The 25,385-nt window shown below is 41.9% G+C and overlaps 1 protein-coding gene across 3 annotated transcripts in view; it reads right to left on the bottom strand.

Annotated features, from left to right (window-relative positions):
• LOC122550233 (triple functional domain protein) overlaps positions 1-25,385 on the bottom strand; it is a 581,330-nt gene that overhangs the window by 171,850 nt on the left and 384,095 nt on the right. For all 3 annotated transcript variants that reach the window (XM_087987024.1, XM_087987025.1, XM_087987026.1), the window contains exons 31-33: positions 23,127-23,228; positions 22,341-22,480; positions 7,847-7,946 (exon numbers count right to left, since the gene is read on the bottom strand). In XM_087987024.1, coding sequence (XP_087843150.1) covers positions 7,847-7,946; positions 22,341-22,480; positions 23,127-23,228 — 342 coding nt within the window. The remainder of the gene's footprint in view (positions 1-7,846; positions 7,947-22,340; positions 22,481-23,126; positions 23,229-25,385) is intronic.

The following is a 25,385-nucleotide window of genomic DNA, read 5'->3' as shown; positions in this document are numbered from 1 at the left end:
AGTTCGAGTCAAGAAATAGAAGGAAGTGCAAGTCAAGTAACAACAGCATGCATCAAAAGAATCCCTTGAAGACTATAATGGTGGTAGGAGTATACATACAAGGGAAATCAGGAGACATGAAATAGTTTTGGCATTTAGGGGTAAGGAGAATCCAAACAGATTCTACCATTAAGGATAAAAGAATAACTAGGGAGAGAGTAAGGCCGCTTCAAGAATAATAAGGCCGCCTATGTATGGAACCGTAGGAGATGTGTGAAATACAAAAACAAGCATTTTGCATCAGTGTTTACTGTGCAGAAGGATATGGAAGCAAGAGAACTTAGGGAAATAATTAGTAATATCTTGAGAAGTGTCCTTATTACAGAGGTGGAGGTGCTGCATGCCTTAAAGCACATAAAGGTGGATAAATACCCCAGAATTTTGTGCATAGCTCAGGAAGTGATCTCCTTGCTGAGATATTTGTATCATCGATAGCCACAGGTGAGGTGCTAGAAGATCGGAGGTTGGCTAACGTGGTGTCATTATTTAAGAAAGGTGGTAAGGAGAAGCCAGGGAACTAAAACTTGGTGAGTCTGATGTCAGTGGTGGACAAGTTGTTGGAGGGATTCTGAGAGTCAGATTTACACGCATTTGGAAAGGCAAGGACTGATTAGGGATAGTCAACATGACGTTGTGGATGGGAAATCATGTCTCACAAACTTGATTGAGTTTTTGAACAAGTGACGAAGATGACTGATGAAGGCAGAATGGTGAATGTTGTCTACAAGGGACTTCAGCAAGGCATTTCATAAAGGTTTCACATGGTAAACTAGTTTGCAAGGTTTGATCACATGGAATACAGAGAGAACTAACCATTTAGATACAAAATTAGTTTGAAGATAGGAAACGGAGAGTGGTGGTGGACGGTTGCTTTTTGGATTGGAGGCCTGTGACCAGCTGTGTGCTGCAAGGATCGGTGTTGGGTCTACTGTTTTTTGTACTTTGTATAAATGATTAGGATTTGAATATAGGAGGTATGGTTAGTAAGTCTGTAGATGGCACCAAAATTGGTGGTATAACGGACAGCGAAGAAGGTTACTTCAGAGTACGATGGGATCTTGATCAGATGGGGTGAGGAGTGATAAATGGAGTTTAATTAGGTAAACATGAGGTGCTGCATTTTGGAAAGGCAAATCAGAGCAGGATTTATACACTTAATGGTAAGTTTCTGAGAAGTGTTGCGAAACAAAGAGACCTTGGAGTGCAGGTTCATAGTTCTTTCAAAGTGGAGTTGCAGGTAGACAAGGTAATGAAGATGGTATTTGGTACTTTACTGAGTATCGGAGTTGTTCCGGCTGGTCAGAACATTGGTGGAGCCACTTTTTGAATATTGCGTGCAATTCGGGTCTCCCTACTGCAGAAAAGATGTTGTGAAAATTGAAAGGGTTCAGAGAAGAGTTCCAAAGACATTGCCAGGGTTGGAGGGTTGAGCAATACAACGAGGCTGAATAGGCTGGGGCTATTTTCCCTGGAGTGCTGAGGCTTCTTATCGAAGTTTATATCATCACGAAGGGCAGGAATAGGATGAACAGCCAAGATCTTTTCCCCAGGGTAGGGGAATCCAAAACTAGAAGGCATTGGTTTAAGGGGAGAGGGAAAAGATGAAAAAGGGACCTAAGGGGCTAGTTTTTCATGCAGAGGGTGCTGTATGTATTAAATGAGCTGCCAGCGGTGGTGATGGAAGCTGGTACAAAACAACATTTAAAAGGCAACTGGGTGGTATTAACACAATAATAGACAGATGGCTTTTATACAGTCCAGTAAAATTTGGCAGTGGAATTAAGTCTGTGGAATTAAGGAAGCAGGGTTGACAGTCATATTAGAAAAATGCCAGCGTAAGAAAGAGTACGGTTTCAGTGGATCTGTGGCATCAGTGGCAGAGTGCAGTAGTACCAATCAGTAACTGCAGAAATGCTGTGGAGAATAAAAAAAAAATCTACATAGTTGATTTTGAAAGTGCAGTTATAAGTGAATTTGGTTCATTATTTGGGAAGTGGTTAAAGGATGGAAGGAGAATTAGACCTTGGAAAGGATATGTGGGTGCAGAGGGAGAGGAGACCTGTGACTGGTGCAACAGAAATAGTAATAACTTGTAATGATAAGGTAACAGGGTGGGTGTTAATATGGATTTGAGAGAGATTCAGGATGAATATAAAAGCAATTAACTCAAAGAAGAGAGAATATGATAAGATTAGATGAAGGCTGAGGAGTCATTCTATGCAGAGATACAGGAAAAGAAGCAGTTGGAAGATTTTTAAGTGGACTTATCTAAAGTATCCCAGAATGTTGTGGGATGTAAGGGAGGAAATTGCGAGACCCTTTACAGAAATCGCATCATCTATAACTACTGGGGAGGGTCCTGATGACTGGAGGGTAGCTAATATTGTACCTTTGTTTAAGAAGGGTTGTGAGGAGAAACCAAGAAACTATAGGCCTGTGAGTCTGACTTCAATTGTGGGTAAATTGTTGGAAGAGACTACAAAAGATAGGATTTATGGACATTTAGAGAGGTAATAATTGATTAGGTATAGTCAGCTTGGTTTTGTGAGAGGAAAATTGTGTCTCACAAACTTGATTGAGATTTTTGAGGAAGTTACCAAACAGATTGATAAGGGCAGAGCAGTAGACATTGTTTACTTTGATTTTAATACGGCGTTCGATAAGATGCTGTATGGCAGACTAATCAGTAAAGTTAGGTCACATGGGATTCAGGGTGAGCTTGCCAATTGGATACATAATTGGCTTACCAGCAGGAGACAGAGTAATGGTGGTGGAGGGTTGTTTTTTGGCGTGGAGGCCTGTCACCAGCAGTGTTCCACAGGGATTGGTACTGGATCCTCTTTTGTTTGTCATTTATATAAATGATTTGGATGAGAATGTAAAAGGCATGGTTAGTAAGTTTGTGGACAACAGCAAAATTGGCGGCATAGTACAGTGAAGATGGGTTTTCTGAGATTACACAGGGATGTTGATCAAATGGGTCAATGGGCTGAAAAGATGGCAGATGGAATTCAACCTGGATAAATGCAAAGTATTGCATTTTCATGAAACAAACAAAGGTAGGGCTTATACAATTAATGGTAAGGCCTAGTTAATGTTATAGAACAGAGGGACCTAGGGATGCAGGTACATAATTCTTTGAAGTTTGCATCACATATAGACAAGGTGGTTAAAAAGGCAGTTGGCATGCTTGCCTTCATTGCTCAGTCCTTTGAGGATAGGAGTTGGGAAGTCATGTTGAGGTTGTACAGGACATTGAGGAGGCCTCTTCTGGAATAGGATATCCAGTTCTGGTCGTCCAGTTATAGGAACGTTATTATCAGCTGGAGAGGGTTCAGAAGGATGTTGCCAAATATGGAAGGTTTGAGTTAAAAAGAAAGGCTGGATAGCCTCGGACTTTTTTCACTTGAGTGTAGGACGTTAAGAGGCAACCTTATAGTAGTTTATAAAATAATGAGCATAGATAGAATTAATGGTAGCTGCCTTTTCCTTAGGATGGGGGATTTCAAGAGTAGGAGGCATGTTTTTAAGGTGGGTGGAGAGAGATTTAAGAGAGACAAGAGGGGCAAATTATTTCCACAGAGGGTGGTTCGCGCTTGCAGTGAACTTTCTGAGGAAATGGTTGATGTGGGTACAATTGCAATGTTTAAAATACATTCAGATAGGTATATGAATAGGAAAGGCTTGTAAGGATATGGGCCAGAAGCAGGTAGTTGGGACTATTTTAGTTTGGGATTATGTTCAGCATGGACTGTTGAACCAAAGGCTCTATTTCCATGCTTTATGACTGTATGACTTGGGAGGTTTCTAGAGAAGAAATCATTGGAAGGATGGTTGAGAATGAACACAAGATCACAAGAGATACTAACTGGAAGAGACGTTGTGATCCCTCAAGTCTGCTTCATGACTCAAAGTGATCATTACTGATTTACTGCCTCAACCCCGACTTCCCATCCTTTCCATATTTTCCTTGATTCCCTAAGGCAATAATGGAGCATCCACATTCTTGTGGAGAAGAAAGTTCCAAAGATTCAAAACTCTTTGAAGAGTGGTTTCTCCCCACGGTAGTCATTCTATGCAGAGATAGAGGTCCATTATTAGACCTTTTTCTACGTTTATACCCTCATTTAGATACCCAGCCTGCGGAAACTGCTTCTCTGTCTTTCCTGTCAAGCTCCTTCAGAATCTTATGTTTTCAACTGAATCACATCCCATTCTTCTAGTTTGTAGGCACAAGCCTAAATCACTCAGCTTAGTATTACTCCCAGACATCGGTCTATTGAACCTCTGCAGGACTGTCTCCAATGCGTACAGAGGAACCTCGATTATCCGAACGAGATGGGCGGGCAGTATTTTGTTCGGATAATTGATTATTTAGATAACTGATTCAATGAGTCTCCTCTGGGATTCGGAGTTTTCTGAAGTTTCTTTTTTCCTCGCTCTGTCTGCCTTGCTCCCTCTCTGTGTCTCAGGGTTTGTTTCTGAGCAGAGACACCTATGTGTGAGAGGCCTGCAGCATTGCTGAAGCCTTTCCCCACTGCTACTTCACTTCAATGGGATTGACAGAGAGAGCACTTGCTATGTCCGCTCCCTGTTCAGGAGACTAGGCAGCAGCACACCTTGCACACCCCCTCCTCCGCTGTGTACTTTCAACTCTCCACGTTTCCAGCGTCGGATGGAGTGAAGCAGCCAGAAATCTCTTATCTCATCTCCCCAATGGGACTCCAGAACAAAATGTTGCAACGGAATGGAGACGGCAGCCAGACTGGACACCAACAGCAAAACTGCCATGGCCTTTGGGGGTTGAGTCTCAAAATAGCACTCAACTTTTTGACAAGTTCCCACTCTACACTGTACAGGACAATGTTGGAGAGATTATCCGAGGAAGGGGGGTTTAGGGTCCACCACTGTGTAGAACTCGAGGGAAAGTGTGGGGAGAGGGAGAGAAAACGGGCAGACAATCATTTGGAGACAGTGCCTGGGCTCCCATCGATGTCTAGAACTATTTTTGGCAGCATTTCAGTAAGCAGAGTTCACTTTTAATCATTGTAAACAAAAGGCACGATCAGTGTTGGTAACACCTCTTTGATGGGGTAAAAACAATGACTGCAGACGCTGGAAACCAGATTCTGGATTAAAGTGGTGCCAGAAAAGCACAGCAGTTCAGACAGCATCCGAGGAGCAGGAAAATCGACGTTTCGGGCAAAAGCCCTTCATCAGGAAGGGCTCTTTGATATAATGTTTCTATCAGGATCTTGAGATCTTCTTCAGATAATCCGAAATTTGAATAATTGACATTTGGATAATCGAGGTTTCTTTGTATATATTTCCGATAGAGACACAAAATGCACAAATTACGTCATGTGTAGTCTCATCAAAATCCTGTAAAATTGTAGCAAGGCTTCCTTATTGTTGTTTCAATGAATCCCAGCATAAAAGATCCAAAATCACTTGATTAAGCAGAAGCAAAGAGCTGTGATGACTGGTTGTTTCTCAGAAAAGGAAGGTACATAGTGACGTTCCCCAGGGATCAATACTAGTAACACTGCTTTCAGTGTTTTCTATGGAAGACAGAGATTGGCTTCAAGAAGATACAAATAGACTGGTCGAATGGACAGACACAAGGGAGAGAAGTATGAACTGATGCATTTGTGTGGAAAGATGAGGAGAGGTAATTTAAAATAAAGAACAGAATTTTCAAGTGATTGCAGAGCAGAGGGATCTGGGCACCTAAGTGCACGAATTGTTGAAGGTGCTTGTGAAGGCTGAGAAAGTGGTTAGTAAGGCATATGGGTTTCTGAGTTTTATAAATTGATGTAAAAATTATAAAAGCAAGGGGTTGTAGTTAACTTTTATCCGACACTGCTTTGGCATGAAATTGAGTTGTAGTAATCTACCTAAAGGCAGGTCTGCTGCTCATTTCTCAAAGCCTTGCAGTTTTGCATTTTCTGCTTCCCCATTTTCAATTTCATAGAACAACAGGATGTCAAGAAAGAAGGGTAATTTCTCATTATGCCCCACGTGTGTGCTTAAATTAAACACAAGTCCTTATTCCACCTGAGCGCAGCTGTTGTCCCCTGAGATTTTAGGATTTCTGCTTTTTCCAGGGAACATTCCCTGGTTCTGTTGGACGTGGCTCACAATCTTAAGCATAAGACCACTTTCCAGGGCTGGAAGAACATGCAAAGGAGCAGAAACAATCACTCAAATGATCACGCTATCCCATGAACACTGTCGAGTTCTAGATGCCGCATTTCAGGAATGATTGTAGAGGATGCAGAAAAAAATGACCAATGGTTTCCAGGATGAGAGACTTCAGTTACCAGAATAGATTAAACAGGCTGGGCTGTTCTCCTTAGAGTAAGGAAGGTCATGGAAGAATTTATTCTTTCAAGAGGGTAATGAATCTGTGGAATTCTTTACCACAGAGCTGTAGTACTGGGTTGTTACTTGTATCAAAGAGTGAGATAGACATATTTTTAATCAGCAAGACAGTCTGATGTCTTGAGTAAAAGGCAGAAAAATAGAGTCTAGCATTATCAGATTAGTTATGATGTGGAGGTGCCAGTGCTGGACTAGGGTGGACAAAGTTAAAAATCATACAACACCAGGTTATAGTCCAACAGCGCTCTGAAAGCTTGTACTTCCAAATAAACCTGCTGGACTATAACTTCTTGTTGTGAGAGTTTAACCTAGATCAGTTATGATCACACTAAATGGGGAACAGACCTGTTGGGCTAAATGGCCTACTTTTGCTCTGACATCTTAAGGTCATTCAGTTTTGAAAAGGATTTTGGTGTTTCTGCTTACTGCATGCAAATTTACTTCTCTGGAAGATCGCTCATGCAAAGTTTAGCTTTGAAGAGTTTGTTATGACTGCATCTATGTTAAGTAACAACTTCAAAATGCTGAGGAGCTTTTCTGACTCTAGAAGAATTACACCGGCTCTGTTTTCTGTTCTTGCCAAGTGTCCAGATATACGGAATCTCCTACTCACTTCAATAAATCAGTAGCCAGAACCATAATTTGCTACTATTTTCTTTAACCAATTATGACGTTTCAACCATCATCCAACTTAACTCAATTCAAATAAAGAACAAAATTGGCACTTCCCTTTTCATCTGTCTCAACACCATATCCAACAGCATTCTTGTTAACCACCTTCCAGACATTTTTTGAAGTACTTTAATGCTTTTAAAGCTTCATTCAACTGAAACGTTTTGAAAATGAGAGCCACAAGAGGGCTTAGGGAAATAAGATGCCATTATGAAACTGGAAGTTGGGCTTTCAACCATTTAAACATCTTTACTTCCTGTTACAGACTAAGAATATTAACCTATACCGAACCTACTTTGCTTTCCTACAAGTCGTATTTTTCTCTGTGAGCAACTGAAGGTAATACAGTGCAATCAGCATTTCTTTTTTGCATACACCTTTTCAACAGCCACACAATAATATAAACTATTATTTTTAAGTAGTTTTTATGTTGCTGCAAGCAATACTTGCTGATATTTTACATGGAACCTTCCCCTTTGCAGCACGTCAGTGGCACTTTCACATTAACTGTTCAAGGTTTGTACTGACATCTTTGTAGCAAAATGAACATTAGGTAAGTGTAGCATTTCAGTTTCTGGTTACAAGTTTATCTATTTGAAAGGCTAAGAAATTCGACCTATTGGTTAATAACAGCATTTTTAATTATGAAGAGTACTATTTCTCCAATCAATTGTGGAGCTAATCCACTGCAATGAAATCTAAGGGTCAATGCTTAGTATTGGTTGATTAGAAACTACAAAGTATAACCTACCTTGTCACTGTCCAGAGTGTTTTGTGATGTCCGTGATGCAATGGAGATTGTGTCTGGTTGACTGCTTGCATCTCCCTGACTGTCTAGTTCTTCTCCATCCCTGAAATAAAATAAAATGTCTCATCATCTTTCATACTTCAGATAAATATTAATAATGACTGTGGTCTTTATTTATTGTAGATCTCTCACTATAGTAATTTGTTTATTGCTGTCACAAATTTACTTATGAATGTACAAACATAAGAATTAGGTGTCAGCCAGTCAGCCTACTCAACCATGCAACAGGATCACTGCAAATCTGATTGTGACCTCAGGTCCACATTCTCACCTATCCCTGATCATCACCAACTCCCTTTTTAGTTAAGAATCGATCTGCCTCTGCCTTAAAATATGTAATGTCCCTGCCTTCAGCAATCTCTGGGGAAACAGAGTGGCTAAGATTCACAACAGCTGGAAATGTGTTGCTGGAAAAGCGCAGCAGGTCAGGCAGCATCCAGGGAACAGGAGAATCGACGTTTCGGGCATAAGCCCTTCTTCAGGAATGAGGAAAGTTTGTCCAGCAGGCTAAGATAAAAGGTAGGGAGGAGGGACTTGGGGGAGGGGCGTCGGAAATGTGATAGGTGGAAAGAGGTCGAGGTGAGGGTGATAGGTCAGACTGGGGTGGGGGCGGAGAGGTCGGGAAGAAGATTGCCGGTTAGCAAGGCGGTGCTGAATTTGATGGATTTGACTGAGACAGGGTGGGGGGAGGGGAAATGAGGAAACTGGTGAAATCCGAGTTCATCCCTTGTGGTTGGAGGGTTCCTAGCCGGAAGATGAGGCGTTCTTTCTCCAACCGTCGTTCTGTTGTGGTCTGACGATGGAGGAGTCCAAAGACCTGCATATCCTTGGTGGAGTGGGAGGGGGAATTGAAATGTTGAGCTACAGGGTGGTTGGGTTGGTTGGTCCGGGTGTCCCAGAGGTGTTCTCTGAAACGCTCCGCAAGTAGCCGGCCTGTCTCCCCAATATAGAGGAGGCCACATCGGGTGCAGAGGATGCAATAGATGATATGTGTGGAGGTGCAGGTGAATCTGTGGCGGATATGGAAGTTTCCTTTGGGGCCTTGGAGGGAGGTGAGGGGGGAGGTGTGGGCGCAAGTCTTGCACCTCCTGCGGTTGCAGGGGAAGGTGCCGGGAGTGGAGGTTGGGTTGGTGGGGTGTGTGGATCTGACGAGGGAGTCACGGAGGGAGTGGTCTTTACGGAAAGCTGATAGGGGAGGGGAGGGAAATATATCCTTGGTGGTGGGGTCCGTTTGGAGGTAGCGGAAATGACGGCGGATGATGCGCTGTACATGGAGATTGGTGGGGTGGTAGGTGAGGACCAGTGGGGTTCTGTCCTGGTGGCGGTTGGAGGGGCGGGGTTCAAGGGTGGAGGAGCGGGAAGTGGAAGAGATGCGGTGGAGGGCATCGTCGACCACGTCGGGGGGGAAATTGCGGTCCTTGAAGAAGGAGGCCATCTGGGTTGTGCGTTTTTGGAACTGGTCCTCCTGGGAGCAGATGCGACGGAGTCGAAGGAATTGGGAGAATGGGATAGCGTTTTTACAGGGGGCAGGATGGGAGGAGGTGTAGTCCAGGTAGCTGTGGGAGTCGGTCAGTTTGTAGTAGATGTCCGTGTTGATTCGGTCGCCTGAGATAGAAATAGAAAGGTCGAGGAAGGGGAGGGAGGAATCTGAGACTGTCCAGGTGAATTTGAGGTCGGGGTGGAAGGTGTTGGTGAAGTGGATGAACTGTTCAACCTCCTCGTGGGAGCACGAGGCGGCGCCGATACAGTCATCGATGTAGCGGAGGAAAAGGTGGGGGGTGGGGCCAGTGTAGTTGCGGAAGATGGATTGTTCCACATATCCTACGAAGAGGCAGGCATAGCTGGGGCCCATGCGGGTGCCCATGGCTACTCCTTTCGTTTGGAGGAAGTGGGAGGATTGGAAAGATTCACAACACCCTCAGAAAAAAATTCTCTTCATCTTAATCTAACTGGGGGACCTCTTATTTTTAAAATGTGTCTGCTGTTCCAGACTCTCCAAGAAGAAGAAACATGCCTTTGGCATTCACTCTGCCAGGCCCGATCAAAATCTCAGATCACTCCTCATTCTTTTACACTCCAAGATAAAGAAACCCAACAGGTCCAATCTTTCATCATATGATAATCCCTCCATCCTGGTTCAATGGAAATAAATTTCAGAAGGCAGACCCCAGTCCAATAGAAACATGTCTAAGTAATATTGATGCTTGTTGATTATTCTTGGCTCATTCATTCACACCAGGTCTTGCTGCTGCTATACTTTCTTTGGCCCTTGAACTTGATGGGGCCCTACTGTAGACATCTATCCATTTGTAACAAATCTCCCCTGTTTGTGCTTTTACCTTGTGCCTTGGTTCAATGATAACAACTTCTTTCTCAACGTCACCAAAACTAAAGAACTGATCATTGACCTCGGATAGAAAGGCGGAAAACATGCTCCCATCTACATCGAGCAGATGTTGAGAGGGTTGAGAGCATTAGGTTTCTAGGAGTGACGATAACCTACAATTTGTCCTGGACTTCCCACAGAGATACGACGGACAAGAAGGCACAAAGCCTCTTCTTCCTCAGGCAACTTAGGAAATTCTTTGAGGAGAAAGTGAGGTCTGCAGATGCTGGAGATCAGAGTTGGAAATGTGTTGCTGGAAAAGCGCAGCAGGTCAGGCAGCATCCAGGGAACAGGAGAATCGACGTTTCGGGCATATTCCTGAAGAAGGGCTTATGCCCGAAACGTCGATTCTCCTGTTCCCTGGATGCTGCCTGACCTGCTGCGCTTTTCCAGCAACACATTTCCAACTTAGGAAATTCAGCATGTTCATAAGGACCCTGACCAACTTTTACAAAGTTAAAGATCACACAACATCAGGTATAGTCCAACAGGTTTATTTGGAAGCACTAGCTCTTGGAGGTGGTTGACAATCACTTAATGAAGGAGCAGGGCTTCGAAGCTAGTGCTTCCAAATAAACATAGAACATAACCGCGCAGTACAGACCCTTCAGCCCTTGATGTTGCGCCGACCTGTGAAGCCAATCTGAAGCCCATCTAACCAATACTATTCCATTTTCATCCATAAGTCTATCCAATGACAATTTAAATGCCCTTAAAGTTGGCGAGTCTACTACTATTGCAGGCAGAGCGAACCATGTCCATACTACTCTCCGAGTAAAGAAATTACCTCTGACACCTGTCCAATATCTATCACCTCACAATTTAAAGCTATGTCCCCTCATGCAAGCCATCACCATCCGAGGAAAAAGACTCTCACTGTCCACTATCTAACCCTCTGATTATCTGGTATGTCTCAATTATGTCTCCTCTCAAACTTCTTCTAACGAAAACAACCTCAAGTCAGTCAGCCTTTCTTCCTAAGACCTTCCCTCCATACCAGGCAACATCCTAGTAAATCTCCTCTCCTCTGAACCCTTTCCATAGCTTCCACATCCTCCTTATAATACGGAGACCAGAACGGCAGCTACACCGGTTTTGTACAGCTGCAGCATGACCTTGTGTCACCAGAACTCAATCCCTCTAGTAATAAAAGCTAACACACCATATGCCTTCTTAACAGCCCTGTCAACCTGGATGGCAACTTTCAGGGATCTATGTACATGGACACCAAGATTTCTCTGTTCGTCTACACTATCAAGAATCTTACCATTATTCCAGTACTCTGCATTCCTGTTACGCCTTCCAAAGTGAATCACCTCACACTTTTCTGCATTAAACTCTATCTTCCACTTCTCAGCCCAGCTCTGCAGTTTACCTATGTCCCTCTGTAACCTACAAAATCTTCATCACTATCTACAACTCTACTGACCTTAGTGTTATCTGCAAATTTACTAATCCATCCTTCTATGCCATTATCCAGATCACTTATACAACTGACAAAATGCAGTGGATCCAAAACAGATCCTTGCAGTACCCCATCAGTAACTGAACTCCAGGAAGAACATTTCCCATCAACCACCACCCTGTGTCTTCTTTCAGCCAGCCAATTTCTGATCAAAACTGCTAAATCACCCTCAATCCCATGCCTCTGTATTTTGTGCAATAGCCTACTGTGGGGAACCTTATCAAATGCCTCACTGAAATCCATATACACCACATCAACCGCTTTACCCTCATCCACCTGTTTGGTCACCTTCTCAAAGAACTCAATAAGGTTTGTGAGGCATGACCTACCCTTCACAAAACCGTGTTAACTATTCCGAATCAACCTATTCCTTTCTTGATGGTTATAAATCCTCTCTCTTACAACCTTTTCCAACACTTTACCCGCAACCGAAGTAAGGCTCACTGGTCTATAATTACCAGGGTTGTCTCTACTCCCCTTCTTGAACAAGGGAACATATTTGCTATCCTCCATCTTCTGGCACTACTCCTGATGACATTAAGATCAAAGTCAAAGGTGCTGCAATCTCCTCCCTGGCTTCCCAGAGAATGCCAGGATAAATCCCATCTGACCCATGGGACTTATCTACTTTCACAGAATTGCTAACACCTCCTCCTTGTGAACCTCAATCCCATCTACTCTAGTAGCCTGTTTCTCAGTATTCCCCTCAACAACATTGTCTTTTTCTAGTGTGAACACTGATGGAAAATATTAATTTAGTGCTTCCCCTATCTCCTCTGACTCCATGCACAACTTCCCATGACTATCCTTGATTGGCCTTAATCTTACTCTCATCATTCTCTTATTCCTGATAGACCGAGAGAAAGCCTAAGGGTTTTCCTTGATCCTATCCGCCAATGACTTCTCAGTTCTCTCTTTCGGTCTTTCCTAGCTAACCTGCAACTCTCAAACGCCCTAACTGAGCCTTCATGTCTCATCCTTACATAAGCCTTCTTCTTCCTTTTGACAAGAGCTTCAACTTATTTTAGTAAACCTCGGCTCCCTCGCTCTACCACTACCTCCCTACCTGACATGTACATGATTATCAAAGACATGCAGTAACTGTCCCTTGAATAAGCACTACATTTCAATTGTGCCCATCCCCTGCAGTTTCCTTCCCAATCCTATGTATTCTAAATCTTGCCTAATCGCACCATAATTGCTTTTCCCCCAGCTGTAATTCTTGCCCTGCAGTATATACCTATCCCTTTCTATCACTGAAGTAAACATAACCAAATTGTGGTCCCTATCACAAAAATGCTTACATACTTCCAAATCTAACACTCGGCCGGGTTCATTATCCAGTACCAAATCCAATATGGCCTCTCTCCTTGTTGGCCTGTCAGGAAACCCTCCTGCACACATTGGACAAAAACTGACCCTTTCCAGTCAATATTTGGAAAGTTAAAGACCCCATAGCAACTACTCTGTCACTCTCACTCCTATTGAGAATCACCTTTGCTTTCTTTTTCTTGACATCTCTGGAACTATTTGGAGGCCTATAGAAAACTCCCAACATGGTGACCTCTCCTTTTCTGTTTCTAACCTCAGCCCATACTACCTCAGTGGAGGAGTCCTCAAGTGTCCTTTCTGCCACCGTAATACTGTCCTTAACTAACAATGCCACACCCTCCCTCCTTTTACCATCTTCTCTATTCTTAATGAAACATCTAAATCTCAGAACCTGCAAAAACTATTCCTGTCCCTGCTCTATCGGTGTCTCCGAAATGGCCACAACATCGCAATCCCAGGTACCAACCCATGCTGCAAGTCCACCTTATTCTGGATGCTCCTGCCGTTGAATTGGATACACTTCAAAACAACTTCCTGCTTGCTGGTGCCCTCTTGCAACCTTAAAACCTATTTCTGACCTCACTACTCTCAACTCCTCTATACTCGAACTACAATTTAAGTTCCCATTCCCCTGCTGAATTAGTTTAAACCTCCCCAAAAAGCATTAGCAAATGTCCCCCCTTGGATACTAGTTCCCCTCTGGTTCAGATGAAGACCATCCTGTTTGTAGAGGTCCCACCTACCCAAGAGCCCCAATTAAAAAAAGGCTAATAGCATGCTGGCCTTCATAACAAGAGGGATTGAGTATAGAAGCAAAGAGGTTCTTCTGCAGCTGTACAGGGCCCTGATGAGACCACATCTGGAGTACTGTGTGCAGTCCTGGTCTCCAAATTTGAGGAAAGACATTCAGGCTATTGAGGGAGTGCAGCGTAGGTTCACAAGGTCAATTTCTGGAATGGCGGGATTACCTTACACTGAAAGACTGGAGTGACTGGGCTTGTATACCCTTGAGTTTAGAAGACTGAGAGGGGATCTGATTGAGACATATAAGATTATGAAAGGATTGGACACTCTGGAGGCAGGAAACATGTTTCCGCTGATGGTGAGTGCCGAACCAGAGGACAGAGCTTAAAAATACGGGGTAGACCATTTAGGACAGAGATGGCTGTGTAGAATGCTCTGCCCCAGAGGACAGTGGAGGCCCAGTCTCTGGATTCATTTAAGAAAGAGTTGGATAGAGCTCTCAAGGATTGTGGAATCAAGGGTTATGGAGATAAGGCAGGAACAGGATACTGATTAAGGATGATCATCCATGATCATATTGAATGGTGGTGCAGGCTCGAAGGGCAGAATGGCCTACTCCTGCACCTATTGTCTATTGTCTTATCCAGGTATCCAAAACACTCCTCCTTGCACCATCCCTATAGCCGTGTGTTCAACTCCTCTCTCTCCCTATTCCTCGCCCTGCTAGCATGTGGCACAGGCAACAAACCAGAGATAACAATTCCATTTGTTCTAGCTCCAACCTTCCACCCTAGCTCCCTGAATGTTTGCCTTAAATCCCCAACTCTCTTCCTACCTATGTCGTTAGTGCCTATGTGGACCATGACTTGGGGCTGCTACCCCTCCCCTTCAAGGATCCCGAAAACATGATCAGAGACATCATTAACCCTGGCATCCAGGAGGCAACATACCAACCAAGAGTCTCTCTCGTTCCCATAGAACCTCCTGTGTCCCCTAACTATGGCGTCCCGAATGACTAATGCTCTGCTTCTCTTCTCCCTTCCTTTCTGAGCAACAGGGACAGACTCTATACCAGAGACCTGTGCCTCGTTGCCAACTCCTGGTAAGTTGTTTCTTCCCCCCCCTCTCCCCAACAGTATACTTGTTGAGGGGAACGGCCACAGGGCATCCCTGCACTGCCTGCCAGTTCCCTTTCCATCTCTGACGGTAACCCATCTACCTTCTTCTTGTACCTGAGGTGTGACTGCCTCCCTGTAACTCCTCTCAATAACCCCCTCCACCTCCCGAATGATCTAACTTCATCAGCTCCAGCTTCAGTTCCATAATGTAGTTCAGGTACAAGTTGCCCAAGAAATAATGTTTAGTCAAAGTTACTTTTTGCTTGTTACAATTAAATTATAAACACATGAAACCTTGTGTTAATGCTTTCACCTATTAACTGGAAGTTTTAATTGACATTTTTCAAAGTTATTTGTCTCTCATCAGATCAGTACAAATTACTTTTTAGAAACAATTGGCTGGATTTTCCAATGGCCAGGTAGTCGCTATTTCAGCACAGATGAGAGTTGTGTGTGGGGATCATGTAGAATTCCCATCGTAGTATACTCCAAAAGAATTACTGAGGAAATTGAAGATGAAACTGGGTGATTTCCCCCATGCTTGGAACCCTCGAATTTAAATCAGCGAATTCAGAGAATTCTAATAAAATTAATAGTTAGTCAGGAAAAGTTAAAATATTAAGTACACAGTCGAACTCCTGGCTGACCTTCATACTAACCTCACTCACCACCCAACTACATCTCCAGCAGATCATTTAAACCCCTTGATCCTGACCCAGGACACCACATCGTTTCCTCCCCTTCTTCCTCTGCCATTGAACCTAACCCCACATTTACTTGCTGTGGACCCGACCATTTTTATCATACATTTTGGATCCAACTATACCCTTCTCACCTATTCTGGACTTGACCCTCTATCACTCCCTCAACGCCAATCCCCTTTCCCAGTTTCTGTCTCAACACCCCTTTTACCCACCCCAAGCCAACTTCCCTTCCCCTTTTCTGACCTCACCATCCACCCAGCCCTTCTGCTCCAGAACCAACCTCGCCCCCTTTCACTCCCTGGGAACTAACCTCAATTCACCTGCTCCTAACTCGAGACCGTTTCCCTCATTCTGAATCTGACTCCCTTCACCCCGTGGTACCAATGTCTCTTCAGGTGCTCGACCCAATCCACTTTCCCTAGTATGGACCCAGTCGCCTTCTTCTCTACTGTTGTGGACCCGACACTTCCATTACTTTTATCCCTAGGCAGCCAATCCCTTTCTCGTGCTCCAGATCCAACCCCACTCCCCTTTTACCCACTGGCAACATATTCTGTAGCATGCTACCCCTAGCTAGCTGGTACCTGATTATCAGCCCCCTTATCCATTGTTAGCCTACCTCCTGGCCTCACAATCACCTTATGTATTTAACGTTTGACAGCAGCTACCAAAATGGCCATCTGTGATTCTGGAATGTCAGAATAGGGCAGCTGATTACTGTGAAAAAAGACCATGTGCCTCCCCCCGATTGTTCTGCAGAACAATAAAACGTCAGAATGGATGTATGGTCCCTTATTCTGAAGGAGCCCTGATTGGAATCTCCTGTTAAATATGTGGAGCTCTCTCCTTTTGTAAGAAAGAAGGGCTGCAGCAGTAATCTGCATGAGATTGCTACTCTTCAAAAAATCCGACCAAATAGGTTGACAGCAAAGTACTTAGAGGTCCTTTGAAAGCATGAAAGTGCTGCATATTTCCAACCATATCTCTCCCACCACATCTTCAGAAGTGGGTTTTCTTCTTATCCCTGCACAGTTACCTCTGAAATTCTACAGATTTATCCTCAGCCTCCTCTTCATTCTTATCTACATGTGTATCCTCAATTAAATAATTGCAAGTTGTATATTCCTTTTCATTTACCTCTCTTAAGTGCATTGGAATACCTATTTTTAATCATTCACGAGATGTGAAGTCACTGGCTAGGCCACACTTATTGCACATTCCTAACTGTTCAGAGGGCGATTAGCGGTCACATGTAGGCCTGACTGGGTAAGAATGACAGATTTCCTTCCTTGAAGGATGAGATTGACTTTTACAATCCAGATTTTTGTTGAGTTCACATTTCATCATCTGTCCCTAAAACATTAGCCTGTGGTTTTAGATTACTAGCCCAGCGACATTGCCATGACACCATAACTTTCACAGTATTAAAGATGTCAATAAAAAACAAAATTTGTTATTGAATAGCACATTCTGACAATTCACAAAAGAAAACAAAAAAAACTAAAATACATTTTTTATTAAACCCTGAACATTTCTTTAAATTTGAGATGTTAATAATTAAACATCATTCACACAGCACATAAATACCTAACATTCATAGTTCACCACCACTCTTGGAAAGAGTAAAAGCAAATATATCTGCAGAGAAACTGAGAGTTTTCAGAAGATTGAGGGGTCCAGGACAAGAAATTAAATCCAAGAGGTCTAGGACAGAGAGTAACAAACATTTTAACATCGAAGATTGATACCAAAATATTCACAAGATTAAGTAATTTAAGCAGGTATCAACTTAAATATTAAGAATAAATAAATAAGAAGTTGTATGAGAGGAAAATACAAAAATGTAGAGACATGTTGCTCATGTGAATAATAAATAAAAATACATAATCAGAGGGTTGCATGACCTGTTGCCATTTTTCATTATCGATGTAAAACTATTTTATGGTGTTAAATGTGCAGAACAAATAATTGATACTCCAAAAATTGGAATAGGTAGCTGTAAAAGGAGAAGCAATTGATAGGTTTTAGCAGCTCCAACATTTGACATGTCCAAACCTGATGGAATAATAATCGCTAGAACATACCAAAGGGTTAAGTAGCCAAAAAAAGTAAAAGGTTGGAGAAAATTTTATGAGAACTTGAGTCATATTTGCAACTTCTAGATGCTGAACAAGTTAGTGTCTGTGTGAAATAAGACCTGAATAACATTCAAAAATTTTAGGTGATAAGTGGCAAGTAACAATCAGGCCACATAGTGTCAGGCAATGACAAGTTCGTCGAGAGAGAATCTAAACATCTCCCATTGATGTTCAACAGCATGGACATTGATAAATCCCCAGCACTTAACTTCCTTGCTGTTAACACTGATCAGAAGCTGAAATGGCTACAGAAGCAGATTAGAGCATGAGAGTTCTGTGGAAAGCTGTTCATATCCTGTCCCTCTAAACCATGTTCATCATCGACAAAGCAATATGTCAGAAATGTGATATAATACTCTCCTCTTATCTGGATGCATGCAGCTTTGACAACATCCAGGACAAAATAACCCATTTGATTGGCACTATGTTCACCTCCTCACAAAGTCACTACCTCCATTCATTATGTGACAGGTCAGTAGTATATGCCATTTGTAAAGATTCATTTCTGAAATTCAAGGCTCCATCAACAGCACCTTCCAATCTCACAGTTATCACTAAGAAAAAGAGGGCAGCAGATACATGGAAACACCACCATAATCAAATTCCTTCCAAGTCACACAACGTCTTGATTTAGAACAAATATATTGTTCCTTCATTGTTGATGGGTCAAAAATCTGGAATGCCCTAACAACACTATAAGAGCAGCACAAGGCGGCGGCTCAGCACCATGTTCTCAGGGCAATAAAGGATACAAGTAAATGCTGCCGTCTAACAGCTGGACTCCAACATCTCATGAATTAATAAAAGATGCAAACAGCACTCTGGCCATATCAATTCTTCTGGCATAAAACAGCGGCAGGAGTCCTCATTAGCTTTCTACAACTATATTAAAGTTTAGTAGTCTCATGTAGACTAGGCTAGTCTAGTTAAAAGGTTAATAAAGTAGCTGACTGAGGATCAGTTATCAGTCAATAACCTAAAGCCTGAATAAGGCCTCAGTAGGCTATTAAAGGTCAACTAGTGAGAGTTATCTCAACTTAACTCAGTTCTAATTATGAGAGGATCTGTTGAAAGTGCAGGATCAATAAGCTTTCCATAATCAGGAAGGAGAGATCACATTCTGACTGAAACACAGCTCGAGTGAGCATACATTTCTGGGAGCAAATTATTGCAGAAGCTGGAATCTGTACTGAAAACAAAAAACGCTGGAAATCAGAGATCAGGCAGCAGCCATGGACAGAGCAAGCTAACATTTTGAGTCTAGAGGACTCTTCATCGGAGCTCTGTAGGACAGAGTTTGGGGGGGGGGGGGGGGGGGGGGGGGGAGTGGGGGTCGAAAGGGGGTGGAGTTGGAGAGCAGGGGTGGACATGGGAACAACTCTATCGAATGAGAAAAAACAGTGAAAAGAATTATGATAGTTAAGATAGTTTAACATTAAATTCATGCATCAACAACAAACTGGCCATTGTGTTTTCAAAAATTAAATAGTAGCAGCAAATGACTAACATTACTGTCCAAAATGTTGCAGGCAGAATTTAGACATAGGACTTATCTGTATTTATCTGTTGGACCCAACACCAAGCTAGGGCCTCCACAGGACACTGCTAGTACAATTGAAGAGTGTTAACAAATGTTTTACTGGTTTGTAATGAAAATAGGTTGATCATTGTGAAAACGTGAACTTGAATGCAAACACATTGTCAGTCTTCCTAAAGAAACAAGTTCTGGTTCCAAGTTAGTTGTGTATATTTAGCAAATCAAAATGTTTCCAAATCATGGTCAGAGGCTTTACATAAAGCATACCAAGTGGTTGGTTAATTTTCCAGAGTTTTGCTTTTCAAACAATGTCAGCAGTCTTTAAATGGAACAGGATGTGAATGCAAGAATCAGTTGGATACACAACACTGTATTCTGCTCATATAATTTGCCTCAATTGACAGAGGCTAACAAGGTGATTGCATTTCTAATCATTCAATTGATCAGATGGGCCAGTTGGCTGAGGAGATAGGAGTTTAATTTAGATAAATGCAAGGTGTTGCATTTTGGCAAGGCAAACCAGGGCAGGAATGAAAGAATTAGCGGTTGAGCCCTACAGAGTGCTTCTGAACAAGAGACAGAGTGGTGGAGATGTATAGTTCCTTGAAGGTGGAGTCGCAGGGAGACAGGGTGGTAAAGTAGGCGTTTGGCATGCTTGCCTTCATTAGTTAGAACACTGAGTATAGGAGTTAGGATGTCAAGTTGCAGTTGCACAGGACATTTGTGAGACCACTTTTAGAATACTGCATAGAATTCTCGTCACCCATCTCTAGGAAGGATGCTGTTAAACTTGAGAGGGTGCAGGAAAGCCTTACAAGGATGTTGCCGGGACTGGAGGGTTTGAGTTATCAGGAGAGGCTGATTAGGCTGGGGCTTTTTTCCCTGGAGTATCAGAGGCTGATGAATGACCTTCTATAGGTTTATAAAATCATGAAGGGCATGGTAAGAGTGACTAGCCAAGGTGCTTTTCCTGGGGTGGGAGAGTCCAAAACTAGAGGGCATAGGTTTAAAGTGAAAGGGGAAAGATTTAAAAAGGATCTGAGGGGTAACCTTTTCATGCAGAGGTGGTGCATGTATGGAATGGGCTGCCTGAGGAAGTAGTGGAGCCTGATACACTTACAACATTTAAAAGGCATCTAGATGGGTATACAGACTGGAAAGGTTTACAAGGATACAAGCCAAATGCAAGAAAATGAGACTAGTTCAGTTTAGGAAACCTGTTTGGAATGGATGAGTTGACCAAAAGGCCTGTTTCCGTGCTGTATGACAACAATATGACTCTGGTCAGTCCTCGAAAAGGGCCTAATAAGCTACTTAGCTGCAGCAAAACTGCTACAAAGTCTAAAGAAATTAGTTAAACTGGATGGATCATCAGGCATAACCCTAGGATGAAACACCGAATGAGAACAGGAGCAGAATGTATGCTGTATGATGGACTTCAATATCCATCACCAACAGTTGCTTAGTAGCATCAAGACTGACCAAGATGGCCAAATCCTGAAGGACGTAGCTGTTAAATTGGGTTGTGTGAGGAAGCTAACCAGACGGAGAACTTACTTGAACTCATCCTCATTAAATACCTGTCCATTAACTGCAATTCACAAATCAGTAGTGTGATGGAATAGTCCCCATTTGCCTGGATGGGGACAGTTCTAACAATAGTCAAGCAGCTCAGGATAAAGCAGCCCAGTTGACTGGCAACCCATCCACTCGGCTTCACCACAGATGCACAGTGGCAGCGGCATGTTGCATCTGCAAGATGCACTACACCAACTCACCAAGACTTTTACAAAAGCACCTTCCGCACCTTTTTTCTCTACCTCCTCAGCAGGATATGTGCAGCTGACACACACGTTCAGAACCACCTGCAAGTTCAACTCCAAACCACACACCATCCTGATTTGGTACTATATCAACTAGGCAGAAGTGGGTACTGCAGATGCTGGAGGTTAGAGTCAAGATTAGAGTGGTGCTGTAAAAGCGCAGAAGGTCAGGTAGCATCCAAGGAGCAGGAAAATCGACATTCCGATCAGCAGGAATCAGCAGGATGAAGGACTTTTGCCTGAAATGTCGATTTTCCTGATACTCAGATGCTGCCAGACTTGCTGTACTTTTCCAGCATCACTCTAATCTTGGTACTTTATCACATTACTTCACTGTTGCCAGGTTAAAGTCCTTTAACTTCCCAATAACACTATGGATATATCTGCACCACACAGATTACAGCAATTAAAGAGAATAAATGCTAACATAGCTACTTATGTCCACTTCCTATGAACAATAAAAAATTGCTTATAATTTACAATGAAATCAAATTGTCATCTCTAGGATAAAATTTTAATTTTGAAATTTCTTGGCTTTGATCCCTAAAGAACCAGGGTCGTGTTTACATGAGTTTAGCTTTTACCCAAGTACAGACAGCATGTACATCTTCAAATGAAGGGGGAGGGGTAGAAAAAGAAATATATACATCTTTGAGCTGTCTACTTTGAAACTTAAAACAAATTTTCAGCAATTTATTTTCTGCTCCGTCATTCCCTCATCCATGAAGTTAGCTAGCTCAGACGTATTGCAGATGCACAAAACATGTTAATGAAACAAAGGTGGCAAATAGGGTCCTCTGTCTTGAAGAGTAAATGGGCTGTTGTAAATATAGACAAAAAATAAAAAACTGCAGGCGTTCTGAAGAAGAGTTACTGACCTCAAAACATTGCGTATTCTCGCTATAGGTGCTGTCAGACCTGCTGAGTTTCTTCTGCAATTTCTATTTTTATTGTAAATTTGGTTTGATTTTCATTGCTCGATATGCATGTAACTAATTTGGACATTTGCACAGGAAAGTAGGTTGAAATGGTGCTAAAGGATATCTGAAAGATTACATGCTTCCTTATTTTTCTAAAGGATTTTATTGTAACTCAATGTACAACAAGAATTGAAGTTACCTTTTTCAGGAGCACAACATGCAAATCAAATACCACATTGCTGAGTGATGCAGCAATATGTCAGCACTCACCTTCTCCCTTTATGTTTGTGAGATGTAGGTTTGGGTAAGTGGATTGCTTCTTTCAGGGCACCTTTCAGATGAATGGTCCTTTCTTGTATAACCTCTCGTATATGCTTGATCCAATCTTGTTTATTTTCAATGCTGGATGCCTTCAACACAAAAATATCATTGCAAAACAGAAAATAACTAAGAAACAGCATTTCCTCTGCACAGTGTAAGTTATGGAATTGTAAAAATGTTGTTTGCAAATAGGTTTATTTAGCTTTTAAAGTTTAAATTTTACAAACATATACACATTGTTCACAAAGATTACTAGAACTAAAATAGAATAAACAATCAAATGATAGCACGTTGCTTTTTTTAATTAATTATACAATCTACGGTGTTACTGTCCTATTGTTTAGGTCGATAATCTCAACCAATGTCTTGATCCAGAGCCAATTTTATGAATTGGTGAAATGCCATGGAATAAAGGGACAAAGTTAGACACATAGGTTTATTCAGGTGGGTAGTTTATTTCCATCATGCCATTGAGGCAGCTGAAGTCAGGTACTTACCATAGCAAGAGTATGAAATGAAATAGGACAAAAATAGTTTTATTTTAAGGCTCTTTTACTTGCTACATGGGTCTTAATCTTGATCCACTTTACTAGTTTTTCATGAAGAAAGGAACAGATTTGTGCTGGATCTCAAATTCGCACAACTGAGCAGTCCATGAATGGAACTAGGTCAGAAATGACCGGTTGTTAATTTATTTGAAAGTTCTCAAACTCTTTTAAAAAAAGCCACAATTACCTTTAAAACAATTTTGTTGTCTGATGTCGGAGTCCGTCCAACCCACAATGCAAATTTACAATGATCGCCTTCAACATGTTCTGTGACCCCAAGTTCTGAGGTCTATAAAAGAGAAAATATTCATTCAGCTCTCACTTGCTTTCTAATTGCTAATGTAAATATGGGCAAGAAATGCCCTAGTTTACAGGTATATTTTCTAAAGTATTATTGCCACACCAATTTCATTTCTGAACAAAACATACTGGTCAAGACAGCATTTCTATACATGTACAGAAAGTTAAAAATAAAACATAACATAGTAACATCAAATTGATAGTTGACTGGATGAACAAGCACATTATCACTTTCAATTCCAGTACCCCGCTGATGAATTTCTTTTCTACTTTCTTCGAGTTCACAATACTGCACTTCCAAGTTTCACGCCATCTGCAAATTTTGAAATTGTGCCCTGCACCCCAAACTCTATGCCCTTAACATGAAAAGACTGAGGCTCCCACTACCAATCCCTGGGAAACTCCACTAAACTTTGCTTGGTTCAAATTAGTATGTACTGTTTTCTGTCACTCAGCCAGCTTCATATCCACATTGCAGCTCTCCCTTTCATTCCATGAGTGATAACTTTGTTCATAAATCCATTGTGCACCACTGTATTATATGCCTCTTGAAAGTCAATTAACGCTATATCAACAGCATTACCTCCATCAAACCTTTCTGTTAGCTCTTCAAAGAATTCCAGCAGTTAGTGAAACATGATGCACCTCTAACAAATCAATGCTGGCTGTCTTTAATTAACCTTTAAATTATCTAAGTGACAATTACATTCTGAATAATTGTTTCTAGAAGGTCCAAGAGCACCAAACGCAAAACTGACTCGATTGTAACTGAGGGCTTATCTTTACAACTTATTTTTGGAGAAGAGTGTCAACATTTGCAAATTTCTAGTTTTATGACACAAAATCTGAGAACGAGAAGAATTGCAAAAATAATGGCCCATGCTCTCCACCAACTTCTACTTCTGCAACTTCTATTCTCAATTCCTTCTATATCCTTCGGTGTATCTCATCTACTCCTGGCATTTTAACAACTTTAAATATAGACAGCCCGGCTAATAGTACCTCTGTAACAAATTTAAACCCTTCAAATGCCCAAATTACCTCCACTTTCATAATGATCCATAAAACATTTCCTTCCTTGATATATGCAAATTTGTGCTCCATTTGACAATTTCCTTTTTGGTCCCTAATCGTCCATACTTCTGATGAAGGCGCCCGGCTCAAAATGTCTACTTTCCTACTCCTCCAATGCTGTCTGACCTGTTGTGCTTCTAAAGCTCCATATCCAATGACTCTGGCTTCCAGTATCTGCAATCCTTACTGTCTCCACCTTTTTTCACCATTCTCTTACTATTTACAGATCTGCAGAAGATTTTGGGATTCCCTTTTATGTTAGCTGAGCGTCTCTTCTCATGCTGTCTCCCAACTTATTTAGTTTGCTTTTTCACTTTTCTTTGAATCTTCTATATTCAGTCTGCTTTAGAAATAGCCATCAGTCATATATCATGAACATGTTTTATTCTTTACCTTAATCTCATTATCAAAGAAGCTGTGTATTTGTTTGCTCTACCTTTCCCATTATCCACTAACATTAGCTGTCATCCACTTATTTATTTTCACTCTGGGTTGTTAATTATCCCTTTCCATAACCAACCTAAGTTTTAAGATACAATGCTCACTGTTCTCTCATTGTCCTCCTAACACCTGATGGACTTGGCTCATCCCATTCCTGAAAATCAGAGGTAGCAGTACCTCACTTTTCTTTGGATTGGATACATTTACTGAACTAACACTTACCCCTCTCTTCCCTTTGACACTACTATCATCGCAGTCTACATAAAGGTAATTAAAGTTCCACATTATAAATGCTTTATAATGCTTGCATAAAGTAGCATAGGAAACGGGTAGGCCAGCAATATGAGCATGCTCCATCATTTAATATGATCATGGCTGATCAAACAATTCAAGCCTTTTATCTACATTATCCCATTGCCCTTCACGTCATTGATAACCAATCTCTACTTTAAATATAGTTAGCATGTTGCATCGCGGATGATTCAAACTGCTCCACGTAAATCATTTTGAACAGCAGAAGACTATATAAGCAAACTTGACTGGCAATAATTTTCAGCACCCACAGCACTACCCCACCAACAAAGTGACGGTTAATGACCATATAATTTGCCTTTTATTTGTTAGTTCAGGG

The sequence above is a fragment of the Chiloscyllium plagiosum genome, unplaced genomic scaffold (assembly GCF_037043375.1).
Source record: "Chiloscyllium plagiosum isolate Xiang-an unplaced genomic scaffold, Cpla_swu_hap1 HiC_scaffold_5, whole genome shotgun sequence".
NCBI classification, from domain to species: Eukaryota; Metazoa; Chordata; class Chondrichthyes; order Orectolobiformes; family Hemiscylliidae; genus Chiloscyllium; species Chiloscyllium plagiosum.
The sequence above is the reverse complement of the archived record's forward strand: the minus strand, read 5'-3'. Positions and strand labels throughout refer to the sequence as shown.